General features: G+C 46.2%; 1 protein-coding gene across 4 annotated transcripts in view; it reads left to right on the top strand.

The window, feature by feature from the left end:
• The window catches only part of LOC143817060 (serine/threonine-protein kinase Nek3-like), an 852762-nt gene that overhangs the window by 798229 nt on the left and 41203 nt on the right, over window positions 1–13330 (top strand). For all 4 annotated transcript variants that reach the window (XM_077298145.1, XM_077298144.1, XM_077298146.1 and 1 more), the window contains one exon: window positions 10387–10508. In XM_077298145.1, coding sequence (XP_077154260.1) covers window positions 10392–10508 — 117 coding nt within the window. In that variant the 5' untranslated portion in view covers window positions 10387–10391. The remainder of the gene's footprint in view (window positions 1–10386; window positions 10509–13330) is intronic.

Genomic DNA, 13330 nt, shown 5'->3' with positions numbered 1-13330 from the left:
GTGCTTTCTTTTCTCGCAAATTTTCGCCCGCAGAGCGGAATTATGATGTTGGGAATCGGGAGCTTTTGGCCATGAAGTGGGCGTTTGAGGAGTGGCGCCATTGGCTCGAGGGGGCTAGGCATCAGGTGGTGGTATTGACTGACCACAAAAATTTGATTTATCTTGAGACTGCCAGACGCCTGAATCCTAGACAGGCGCGCTGGTCTTTATTTTTTTCTCGCTTTAATTTTGTGGTGTCATACCTACCGGGTTCTAAGAATGTTAAGGCAGATGCCCTTTCTAGGAGTTTTGACCCGGACTCTCCTGGTAATTCTGAACCCACAGGTATCCTTAGGGAGGGAGTAATTTTGTCGGCCGTTTCTCCTGATCTGCGGCGGTCCTTGCAAGAGTTTCAGGCGGATAGACCGGATCGTTGTCCGCCTGATAGACTGTTTGTTCCGGATGATTGGACCAGCAGAGTCATCTCTGAGGTACATTCTTCTGCATTGGCAGGTCATCCCGGAATTTTTGGTACCAGGGATTTGGTGGCAAGATCCTTCTGGTGGCCTTCTCTGTCACGAGATGTGCGAGTCTTTGTGCAGTCATGTGACGTTTGTGCTCGGGCCAAGTCTTGTAGTTCTCGGGCTAGCGGACTGCTGTTGCCCTTGCCTATTCCTAAGAGGCCTTGGACACACATCTCGATGGATTTTATTTCAGATCTGCCTGTTTCCCAGAAGATGTCTGTCATCTGGGTGGTCTGTGACCGTTTCTCTAAAATGGTCCATTTGGTTCCTCTGCCCAAGTTGCCTTCTTCTTCTGAGTTGGTTCCTCTGTTTTTTCAGAATGTTGTCCGATTGCACGGTATTCCTGAGAATATTGTTTCTGACAGAGGTACCCAATTTGTGTCTAGATTTTGGCGGGCATTCTGTGCTAGGATGGGCATAGATTTGTCTTTTTCATCTGCTTTTCACCCTCAGACTAATGGCCAGACCGAGCGGACTAATCAGACCCTTGAGACATATCTGAGGTGTTTTGTCTCTGCTGACCAGGATGATTGGGTTGCTTTTTTGCCATTGGCAGAGTTCGCCCTCAATAATCGGGCCAGTTCTTCCACCTTGGTGTCCCCGTTTTTCTGTAATTCGGGGTTTCATCCTCGATTTTCCTCCGGTCAGGTGGAATCCTCGGATTGTCCTGGAGTGGATGCGGTGGTGGAGAGATTGCATCACATCTGGGGGCAGGTTATGGACAATTTGAAGTTGTCCCAGGAGAAGACTCAGCGTTTTGCCAACCGTTATCGTCGTGTTGGTTCTCGGCTTTGTGTTGGAGATTTAGTGTGGTTGTCTTCTCGTTTTGTCCCTATGAGGGTCTCTTCTCCTAAGTTTAAACCTCGGTTCATCGGCCCTTATAGAATATTGGAGATCCTTAATCCTGTTTCTTTCCGTTTGGACCTCCCTGCGTCCTTTTCCATTCATAACGTTTTTCATCGGTCGTTATTGCGCAGGTATGAGGTACCTGTTGTACCTTCAGTTGAGCCTCCTGCTCCGGTGTTGGTTGAGGGTGAGTTGGAGTACGTTGTGGAGAAAATTTTGGACTCTCGTGTTTCCAGACGGAAACTCCAGTATCTGGTCAACTGGAAGGGTTACGGCCAGGAGGATAATTCTTGGGTCAATGCATCTGATGTTCATGCTTCTGATCTTGTTCGTGCCTTCCATAGGGCTCATCCTGGTCGCCCTGGTGGATCTGGTGAGGGTTCGGTGCCCCCTCCTTGAGGGGGGGGTACTGTTGTGAATTTGGATTCTGGGCTCCCCCGGTGGCCGCTTGTGGAATTGGACTTGTCATCCTCTTTCCTGTTTCACCTGATTCCATCAGTAGTGGGTGTCGCTATTTAAGCTCATTTCTCTGGTGGTTTCTTGCCGGTCAACAATGTTATCTGATGCCTCTCAGTGCTTGTTCCTGCTTCTGACAACTACTAGATAAGTTGGACTTTTGTCCATGTTTTGTTTTGCCTATTTGTTCCAGTTCACAGCTGAAGTTTTGTTACTGTGTCTGGAAAGCTCTCGTGGATCAGGGATTGCTACTCTGGCGTTATGAGTTAATGCCAGAGTTTAAGGTAATCTCTGGATGGTGTTTTGTTAGTGTTTTTCTGCTGACCATGAAAGTATACTATCTGTCTTCTGCTATCTAGTAAGCGGACCTCAAATTTGCTAAGACTATTTTCCTGCTGCGTTTGTTGTTTCATCTGAACTCACCGTCATTATATGTGGGGGGCTACTGTCTTCTTGGGAATATTTCTCTAGAGGTGAGCCAGGTCTTATATTTCCCTCTGCTAGCTATTTAGGTCTTAGGCCAGAGCTGGGCATCTAGCGATAAATAGGAAATGCTACCTGGCTATTTCTAGTTGCGCGGCAGGCTTAGTTCATGGTCAGTATAGTTCCATCTTCCGAGAGCTTGTCCCTCTATAGGCTTGCTATGATCTCTGCCTGCAGAGATCATGACACCTGAGCCTGTGCAATGTGATAGGACTTTGACCAGAGCTGAACGGCAAGAACTCAGACATCAGAATGGGCTGTGTTTTTACTGTGGTGACTCCACTCATGCTATTTCTGATTGTCCTAAGCGCACTAAGAGGTTTGCTAGGTCTGTCACCATTAGTACTGTACAGCCTAAATTTCTCTTGTCTATTACCCTGATTTGCTCATTGTCGTCCTACTCCCTTATGGCATTTGTGGATTCTGGCGCTACCCTGAACTTAATGGACTTGGAGTTTGCCAGGCGCTGTGGTTTTTCCTTGGAGCCTTTGCAGATCCCTATTCCCTTAAGGGGGATTGATGCTACGCCATTGGCCAAGAATAAACCTCAGTACTGGACTCAGTTGACCATGTACATGGCTCCCGAACATCAGGAAAATATTCTCTTTTTGGTGTTGCATAATTTGCATGATGTTGTGGTGTTGGGTTTTCCATGGTTACAGCTTCATAATCCAGTACTGGATTGGAAATCAATGTCTGTGTCTAGTTGGGGTTGTCAAGGGATACATAGTGATGTTCCTTTGATGTCAATTTCTTCTTCCACTCCTTCTGAAGTCCCTGAGTTTTTGTCGGATTACCAGGATGTATTTGATGAGCCCAAGTCCAGTGCCCTACCTCCTCATAGGGACTGTGATTGTGCTATTAATTTGATTCCTGGTAGTAAGTTCCCTAAGGGCCGACTTTTCAATCTGTCTGTGCCAGAACATGCCGCTATGCGGAGTTATATAAAGGAGTCCTTGGAGAAAGGGCATATTCGCCCGTCTTCATCACCGTTGGGAGCAGGGTTCTTTTTTGTTGCCAAGAAGGATGGCTCCCTGAGACCCTGTATAGATTATCGCCTTCTCAATAAGATCACAGTCAAATTTCAGTACCCTTTGCCTTTGCTGTCTGATTTGTTTGCTCGGATTAAGGGGGCTAGTTGGTTTACCAAGATTGACCTTCGAGGGGCGTATAATCTTGTTCGTATTAAACAGGGCGATGAATGGAAAACAGCATTTAATACGCCCGAGGGCCATTTTGAGTACCTGGTGATGCCATTCGGGCTTTCTAATGCTCCATCTGTGTTTCAGTCCTTTATGCACGATATATTCCGGAATTATCTGGATAAATTCATGATTGTATATTTGGATGATATTTTGGTCTTTTCGGATGATTGGGAGTCTCATGTGAAGCAGGTCAGGATGGTATTTCAGGTCCTTCGTGCTAATGCGTTATTTGTGAAGGGGTCTAAATGCCTCTTTGGAGTTCAGAAGGTTTCCTTTTTGGGCTTCATTTTTTCCCCTTCAACTATTGAAATGGACCCTGTTAAAGTTCAGGCCATTTATGATTCGACTCAACCTACATCTGTGAAGAGTCTTCAGAAGTTTTTGGGCTTTGCTAATTTTTACCGCCGCTTCATTGCTAATTTTTCCAGTGTGGTTAAGCCTTTGACTGTTTTGACGAAGAAAGGCGCTGATGTGGTTAATTGGTCCCCTGCGGCTGTTGAGGCTTTTCAGGAGCTTAAACGTTGTTTTACTTCTGCCCCGGTGTTGCGTCAGCCAGATGTTTCGCTCCCTTTTCAGGTCGAGGTTGACGCTTCTGAGATTGGGACAGGGGCTGTTTTGTCTCAGTGAAGTTCTGATGACTCTTTGATGAAACCATGTGCTTTCTTTTCTAGAAAGTTTTCGCCTGCTGAGCGTAATTATGATGTCGGCAATCGGGAGTTGTTGGCTATGAAGTGGGCATTCGAGGAGTGGCGACATTGGCTTGAGGGAGCCAAACATCGCGTGGTGGTCTTGACTGATCACAAGAATCTGACTTGCCTCGAGTCTGCCAAGCGGTTGAATCCTAGACAGGCTCGATGGTCGCTGTTTTTCTCCCGTTTCGATTTTGTGGTCTCGTACCTTCCGGGATCTAAGAATGTGAAGGCTGATGCCCTTTCTAGGAGTTTTTTGCCTGATTCTCCGGGAGTCCTTGAGCCGGCTGGTATCCTCAAGGAGGGGGTGATTCTTTCTGCCATCTCCCCTGATTTGCGGCGGGTGCTGCAGGAGTTTCAGACTGATAGACCTGACCGCTGTCCAGTGGGGAAACTGTTTGTTCCTGATAGATGGACTAGTAAGGTAATTTCTGAGGTTCATTGTTCAGTATTGGCTGGTCATCCTGGGATTTTTGGTACCAGAGATTTGGTTGCTAGGTCCTTTTGGTGGCCTTCCTTGTCACGGGATGTGATTTGTGCAGTCCTGTGGGACTTGTGCTCGGGCCAAGCCTTGCTGTTCTCGTGCCAGTGGGTTGCTTTTGCCTTTGCCTGTCCCGAAGAGGCCCTGGACGCATATTTCCATGGATTTTATTTCTGATCTTCCTGTCTCTCAGAGGATGTCTGTCATCTGGGTGGTTTGTGATCGGTTTTCTAAGATGGTCCACTTGGTACCTTTGCCTAAATTGCCTTCCTCCTCTGATTTGGTTCCATTATTTTTTCAGCATGTGGTTCGTTTGCATGGCATTCCGGAGAACATTGTGTCTGACAGAGGTTCCCAGTTTGTTTCTAGGCTTTGGCGGTCCTTTTGTGCTAAGATGGGCATTGATTTGTCTTTTTCTTCAGCGTTCCATCCTCAGACAAATGGCCAAACCGAGCGAACTAATCAGACCTTGGAAACCTATCTAAGATGCTTTGTTTCTGCTGATCAGGATGATTGGGTGACCTTCTTGCCATTGGCCGAGTTCGCCCTTAATAATCGGGCTAGTTCGGCTACTTTGGTTTCGCCTTGTTTTTGTAATTTTGGTTTTCATCCTCGTTTTTCTTCAGGGCAGGTTGAGCCTTCTGACTGTCCTGGTGTGGATTCTGTGGTGGACAGGTTGCAGCAAATTTGTACTCATGTGGTGGACAATTTAACGTTGTCTCAGGAGAAGGCGCAACGTTTTGCTGTGTTGGTCCCCGACTTCGTGTTGGGGATTTGGTCTGGTTGTCTTCTCGTCATGTTCCTATGAAGGTTTCTTCCCCTAAGTTCAAGCCTCGTTTTATTGGTCCTTATAAGATTTCTGAAATTATCAATCCTGTGTCATTTTGTTTGGCCCTTCCAGCTTCTTTTTCCATCCATAATGTGTTCCATAGGTCTTTGTTGCGGAGATATGTGGCGCCTATGGTTCCTTCCGTTGATCCTCCTGCTCCGGTGTTGGTTGAGGGGGAGTTGGAGTATGTGGTGGAGAAGATTTTGGATTCTCGTATTTCGAGACGGAAGCTTCAGTACCTGATTAAGTGGAAGGGTTATGGCCAGGAGGATAATTCTTGGGTTGTTGCCTCCGGTGTCCATGCTGCCGATTTGGTTCGTGCCTTTCATTTGGCTCGTCCTGATCGGCCTGGGGGCTCTGGTGAGGGTTCAGTGACCCCTCCTCAAGGGGGGGGGTACTGTTGTGAATTCCGTTCTTGGGCTCCCTCCTGTGGTCATGAATGGTACTTTAGTGAGTTCTGTCCTTGGACACCCTCTGGTGGCTTTGAGTGGAACTGCTGATCTTTGAGGTTGGCTTTCTAAGCTGCCCTCACTTATTGTTTCTGCTGGCTTTCCTATTTAACTCTGCTCTGGTCGTTAGTTCATGCCAGCTGTCAATGTCTCAGTACTGGTTCAGATCTCTCTTGGATTTCTTAGATGGCCTGTCTACTCCAGCAGAAGCTAAGTTCCTGCTAGTTCATTTGTTGTTCATTTTTGTTTGAGTGTATTTCTCAGCACATGCTAAGTTTCTTGTCCAGCTTGCTATTATGATATTTCCTTGCTAGCTGGAAGCTCTGGGGGTGCAGAGTTGCCCCTCCACACCGTGAGTCGGTGTGGAGGTCTTTTTGCATACTCTGCGTGGATTTTCTAGTTTTTAATACTGACCGCACAGTTCCCTTTCCTATCTTCTGTCTATCTAGAGAAGATTCGGCCTCCTTTGCTAAAATCTGTTTTCATTCCTGTGTTTGTCACTTCCCTCTTAACTCACAGTCAATATTTGTGGGGGGCTACCTTTCCTTTGGGGAATTTCTCTAAGGCAAGGTAGGCTTCTATTTCTATCTTCAGGGGTAGTTAGTTCTTAGGCTGTGAAGAGGCGTCTAGGGAGAGTTAGGAACGCTCCACGGCTATTTCTAGTGTTGGTGATAGGATTAGGGATTGCGGTCAGTAGAGTTACCACCTCCTCAGAGCTTGTCTCAGGTTTCCGTTTTAACCATCAGGTCATTTCAGAGTGCTCCTAACCACCAGGTCATAACACCCTCCCCTGCCGACCCCCGGGTATGACTCGAGTATAAGCCGAGAGGGGCAATTTCAGCCCAAAAAAGTGGGCTGAAAATCTCGGCTTATACTCGAGTATATACGGTACTTTCTTTGCAAGGAAAACGTAACACCTAGGTATACTTCAACAAATTGCTGAATGTTGTATATTCTTTCAATGAATGCACGCCGTAATCTTTATTAATTTGTAGTAAATGGAAGGTATTTTAAACCTGCTATAATGAATTATCACCAGTATACAGGCAGAGATGCTTACCTGTTCAAGGCCTCCAACAATTGCACTAACCAAGGTACAGCGGACCCAAGTTAAGATGGCAAATACACAGGTGCAATAATACCGATAATGCAGCCACTCTACAATCAGGAATTGGCCGCTTGGTGCACCTGTGCAAACAAATAGTCTGTATGTGGCGTGTTCACACAGGAATGCAAAGTATATGGCTCAGAGCCTATTAATGACGCCATGTAGCGGGCTCACCATGATGCATCCTGTGTGAACAGAGGCCACAGTGTACAGAGCCATCTAGGGCCCAGCTGCATCCTGGAAAAATATACAGTGCCCACATACAGACTACCGTATTTTCTGGCGTATAAGACGACTGGGCGTATAAGACGACCCCCCAACTTTTCCAGATAAAATATAAAATCTTCTTAAAAGTCGGGGGTCTTCTTATACGCCGTATGTCGTCTTATAGGGCCGGTGACTAATGTGTCTGGAGTGGTCCCGATGACGACGAGGGGGCGTCTCACAGGAAAGTGTGAGTGGACTATCCCCATTACCTCATCGTAGCACTGAAGCGTGGGGTCTCTGCTGGGAGCGGCGGCTCCTGTTTGTGCCGCGTGGGTGCTGTGGGGCGGCGGCTCCTCTGCAGTGTGGGGCCTCTGTGCTGTGGGGCGGCGGATCTTCATGCAGTCAGTCGGGGCTCCTCCGGCATCTTCTTAAAGCCCAGAGGCCCCGCCGGCAGCTCCACTGCTGCGATGCGGTGGCCTCCGGGAAAATGGCCGCTGGGGGCGGCGCATGCTCAGATTCAGATCTCGTCCCGAGATCTCGGGAGACGAGATCTGAATCTGAGCAGCGGCCATTTTCCCGGAGGCAGCTCCATTGCTGTAATTCGGTGGTCTCCGGGAAAATGGCCGCTGGGGGCGGCGCATGCTCAGATTCAGATCTCGTCCCGAGATCTCGGGAGACGAGATCTGAATCTGAGCAGCGGCCATTTTCCCAGAGGCCACCGCATCAATGCAATGGAGAGCTGCCGGTGGGGCCTCCGGGCTTTAAGGAGATGCCGGAGGAGCCCCGACTGACTGCATGAAGATCCGCCGCCCCCGCCCCACAGCACAGAGGCCCCACACTGCAGAAGAGGAGCCGCTGCCCCACAGCACAGCACCCACGCGGCACAAAGAGGAGAAGCAGCCGCCGCTCCCAGCACAGAGACCCCACGCTGCAGCGCTACGATGAGGTAATGGGGGATAGTCCACGCACTTTCCTGTGAGACGCCCCCTCGTCGTCATCAGGACCACTCCCCCCACCCACCATATACACCCGGCGTACAAGACGATACCCGGCGTATAAGACGACCCCCGACATTTAAGAAGATTTTCAGGGGTTAAAAAGTCATCTTATACGCCGGAAAATACGGTATTTGTTTGCACAGGTGCACCAAGCGGCCAATTCCTGATTGTAGAGTGGCTGCATTATCGGTATTATTGCACCTGTGTATTTGCCATCTTAACTTGGGTCCGCTGTACCTTGGTTAGTGCAATTGTTGGAGGCCTTGAACAGGTAAGCATCTCTGCCTGTGTACTGGTGTTTCTTTGTTTAGAATAGTGGAGGTTTTTCCTCTTATGGTGTTTTTTTTATAATGAAGTATCCGAATGTTTGTTAAGCCTGGAGCTATTCCTCACAGTATAGAGTAAGAGCCATCAGTGACGCAGCCAGCGGCCAAGCCACCTCGCAAAAATGGCTGCCGACACCTCTCTGACTGGAAAAACCCGAATGCTGTGCAGTTAGCTAAAAGACGCCATGTGCACAAAGCCCTCAAGTGCTGCAGGAAATTCTCCTTCTTTGGGTTATGTACACACAGACTTATTTTGCTGAGTTTTCAAAGTAGAAACTGAGTGGAAACAGAAACGGTTTTGAGATCTGGAGTCTCCTTGAAAGCTGTGTAGACATAGTACAGCTATCTGCACACGGAGTCTTTTTCTAGAGTTTGTTTTCTTTTTTTAAGATTATGGGCATAACCTCAAAGTTTCTGAGAAGTTTTTTTTGCATTTTTGAGGAGGATTAGAAAAGTTTTCTCTCCAAAAAGAACAAACTGTGCACATAGCCAGACTTCAGGAGTTTCTAGAGAAGTTTTTTTTTTTTCCTTACATCTTTAAAGTGTAAAGGTACCTTCACACTAAACGATATCGCTAGCGATCCGTGGCGTTGCAGCGTCCTGGATAGCGATATCGTTGTGTTTGACAGGCAGCAGCGATCAGGATCCTGCTGTGATATCGTTGGTCGGAGCAGAAAGTTCAGAACTTTATTTGGTCGTCAGATCGGCGTGTATCGTTGTGTTTGACACCAAAAGCAACGATGCCAGCGATGTTTTACAATGGTAACCAGGGTAAAAGTTAAAAAAAACAAACAGTACATACTCACCTTCTGATGTCTGTCACACGTCCTCCGGCGTCCGCTTCCTGCACTGTCTGAGCGCCGGCCGTAAAGTAAAAGCAGAGCGCAGCGGTGACGTCACCACTGTGCCCTGCTACTGCCGGCGCTTACACAGTGCAGAGAAGCACAGCGCCGGGGGACGCGAATGTGAGTATGTACTGTTTGTTTTTTTACGTTTACGCTGGTAACCAGGGTAAACATCGGGTTACTAAGCGCGGCCCTGCGCTTAGCAACCCGATGTTTACCCTGGTTACCCGGGGACTTCGGCATCGTTGGTCGCTGGAGAGCTGTCTGTGTGACAGCTCTCCAGCGACCACACAGCGACGCTGCAGCGATCGGCATCGTTGTCTGTATCGCTGCAGCGTCGCTTAGTGTGACGGTACCTTAACCGTCGTTTTAGTTTTTACTTCATAAATCATTAGTGCACATGGAATTAAGCAGCTTTGTAATCAATCTTATCAGAGAGATCTGATTCTTTCTCTGCCAAAATTGATCAGTCAGTTCTCAGCTCTGAGGTAACATCTGTATTCAGTAAAGACAGACTTTGCAATTACTGAGATAGGAGATGAGCGCTGCTACTGATAAGATTAGTAGGAAGTGTAATAATTATATTAGCACTAATTAGAAAATGTAGTATAGTTCTTCTGATTAGCTATGCTTACCGCATGTGCAGAGCAATGCGGTAGCTTAGGTATCTATAGGTACCACCACTAAAAACTTACTGTCACTACATGAGTTAGTGGTTGTAACCATAGATACCTAAGCTACTGCAAAGCTCTGCACATGGGGTAAGCGACATAGCTAATCAGAAGAACTATGCTACATTTCTAATTGGAGGTATTTGCTAACCAGCTTTTTTGCAGGTCTGAACAGTAAATTTGTCCCTTATCGTAAGCGATTTTACAGCACTGATTTGTTATTATACAGATTTGTAGACCAGATAACGTACATTGCCATAATACAGTAGTAATTTCCATTTTCTCCTCAGTTACAATGGAGAACTACAAGGTGCTCAGCGTTATTGGAGAAGGGTCATTTGGTCGAGCACTTCTAGTCTGCGGCCTCAAGAACGCTGAGAAGTTTGTAATGAAAGAAATAAGACTTCCAAAGGTGAGATTCTAATCTCATTATTGCTCCATGCGTCACGGCTGTGGACGGCGCCATGGGGCAGAGTCTGAGTGGAATAAGCGCCCCCGAGCCTGGACCATTCACCACATAATGATGGAGCCAAATTGTGGGGGAAAGAAGGGCAATAAAGCTGAAGTATATGAGTGAGGTGTGCAGCGGCTCACCAGCCATGATAACCTCATCATGGACCTCCACAATTATGTCTCCTAAAACCGCATCCACACAAGATGGAAACGCTGTGGACTTACGCCAGATTCATTTGTATAAGGCCTCATTCAGATGTCCATTTTTCCAAGAACATGTGCCCATTATAGTCTATGGGCAGATAAGTGTCCATGTGTTTTTTTGCAAACCAGTGCCCTTAAAACTGGCATTTTATACCCCAGCCTTAATGACTGGCGGGTAGGAATAAGACGTGCCTAATTTAATTTAAAGGCGCACAGCACTTAGTGAATTTGGCGCACCTCATCATTGGCGTGTGCTTTGACAGAAATGTTATGACAGTCAGGGACTGGAGTAACATTTCTGGTATTAGGAATGTCGCCATTTTTAATGACTTTGGTTGACAGGCGTTGCTACACCCCCTTATCCTCCCCAGCTTTGTCCATTGTGGCCCAAAACTGCAGTGAGTATTCCAAAAGTCACAAAATGTAGAATGTTTAAAGGTGTTTTACTCCAGTATTGTAGCGTGAACCCCATGATGATTCGGGGACCGAGTTTTTGCAAAAAAAAAAAAAAAAAGCGATGTCAGTCTTTGATTCAAATCATGGATGAATCGTTTATTTGAATCGACGAGTCCGTGAAAAAGCTGAGAGCACGTGGAAGTCTTCTGTCTTTGTTTTGTTTTCACTGTTTAGTTAGCAGGAGAAGCTTGGATTTTTTATTTTTTTTTATAAGTTCTCATACCTTTTATTCACCTACGAGAAAAACAGAGGCCCCACAGACCAAAAATGGATGAAATGCAGAACCGGTGTGCTGCTAGAAACAGTTCTGTCTTTTATTTCTCTCCCTCATACGCAAAATAATATGTACATCTGAATAAGGCCTATTACCGGCTTCACACACCGGAGCTTCGTGTCCTGTGTACAAGCCATGATTTCTGGTCTCATGACCTGAATGAAACAGGTTCATATATGTCAGTGACACAGAGTTGGGGGTCAGGAGACCAGCAGCTGATCCGGAAACCGTAGTCCATGCGTGGACCATGAAGATGTATTTTGATGGAACCGTAGCAACAAAGTGAAACAAAACTTGTCGCTTAAGACCCTCACTGCTTATATCCACTATTAGGTATACAACTGCAGAAGAATCCTGTCTGGAAAAATAATCCTTCCAATGGTTTCTAATACACATCTTTTATTTTCACATTGATAAAACGCCGTGTAGACAGAGAGCAAGACGCTGTCAGTCCTCCACAGATAGGATTTTGTGTAGACAGACTAGTCTCATATGAGCTGTACACAATTTCCCCTACTATAATATCTCTCCCCGTGTACATTTCCTCTACTATAATATCTCTCCCCGTGTACATTTCCTCTACTATAATATCTCTCCCACTTTCCTGTATACATTTCCCCTACTATAATATCTCTCCCCGTGTACATTTCCTCTACTATAATATCTCTCCCCGTATACATTTCCCCTACTATAATATCTCTCCCCGTGTACATTTCCTCTACTATAATATCTCTCCCCGTGTACATTTCCCCTACTATAGTATCTCTCCCCGTGTACATTTCCTCTACTATAACATCTCTCCCCATGTACATTTCCTCTACTATAATATCTCTCCCCGTGTACATTTCCCCTACTATAATATCTCTCACACTTTCCCCCATGTACATTTCCTCTACTATAACATCTCTCCCCGTTTATTTCCCCTACTATAATATCTCTCCCCGTGTACATTTCCTCTACTATAACATCTCTCCCCGTGTACATTTCGTCTACTATAATATCTCTCCCCGTGTACATTTCCTCTACTATAATATCTCTCCCCGTGTACATTTCCCCTACTATAATATCTCTCCCCGTGTACATTTCCCCTACTATATCTCTCCCCGTGTACATTTCCTCTACTATATTATCTCTCCCCGTGTACATTTCCCCTACTATAACATCTCTCCCCATGTACATTTCCTCTACTATAATATCTCTCCCCGTGTACATTTCCCCTACTATAATATCTCTCACACTTCCCCCATGTACATTTCCTCTACTATAACATCTCTCCCCGTTTATTTCCCCTACTATAAAATCTCTCCCCGTGTACATTTCCTCTACTATAATATCTCTCCCACTTTCCTGTATACATTTCCCCTACTATAATATCTCTCCCCGTGTACATTTCCTCTACTATAATATCTCTCCCCGTGTACATTTCCTCTACTATAATATCTCTCCCACTTTCCTGTATACATTTCCCCTACTATAATATCTCTCCCCGTGTACATTTCCTCTACTATAATATCTCTCCCCGTGTACATTTCCCCTACTATAATATCTCTCCCCGTGTACATTTCCCCTACTATAACATCTCTCCCCATGTACATTTCCTCTACTATAATATCTCTCCCCGTGTACATTTCCCCTACTATAATATCTCTCACACTTTCCCCCATGTACATTTCCTCTACTATAACATCTCTCCCCGTTTATTTCCCCTACTATAATATCTCTCCCCGTGTACATTTCCTCTACTATAATATCTCTCCCCGTGTACATTTCCTCTACTATAATATCTCTCCCCGTGTACATTTCCCCTACTATAATATCTCTCCCCGTGTACATTTCCCCTACTATAT

Source organism: Ranitomeya variabilis, chromosome 3 (assembly GCF_051348905.1).
Source record: "Ranitomeya variabilis isolate aRanVar5 chromosome 3, aRanVar5.hap1, whole genome shotgun sequence".
Classification (NCBI taxonomy): Eukaryota; Metazoa; Chordata; class Amphibia; order Anura; family Dendrobatidae; genus Ranitomeya; species Ranitomeya variabilis.
This window is presented reverse-complemented; position numbering and strand designations above follow the sequence as displayed.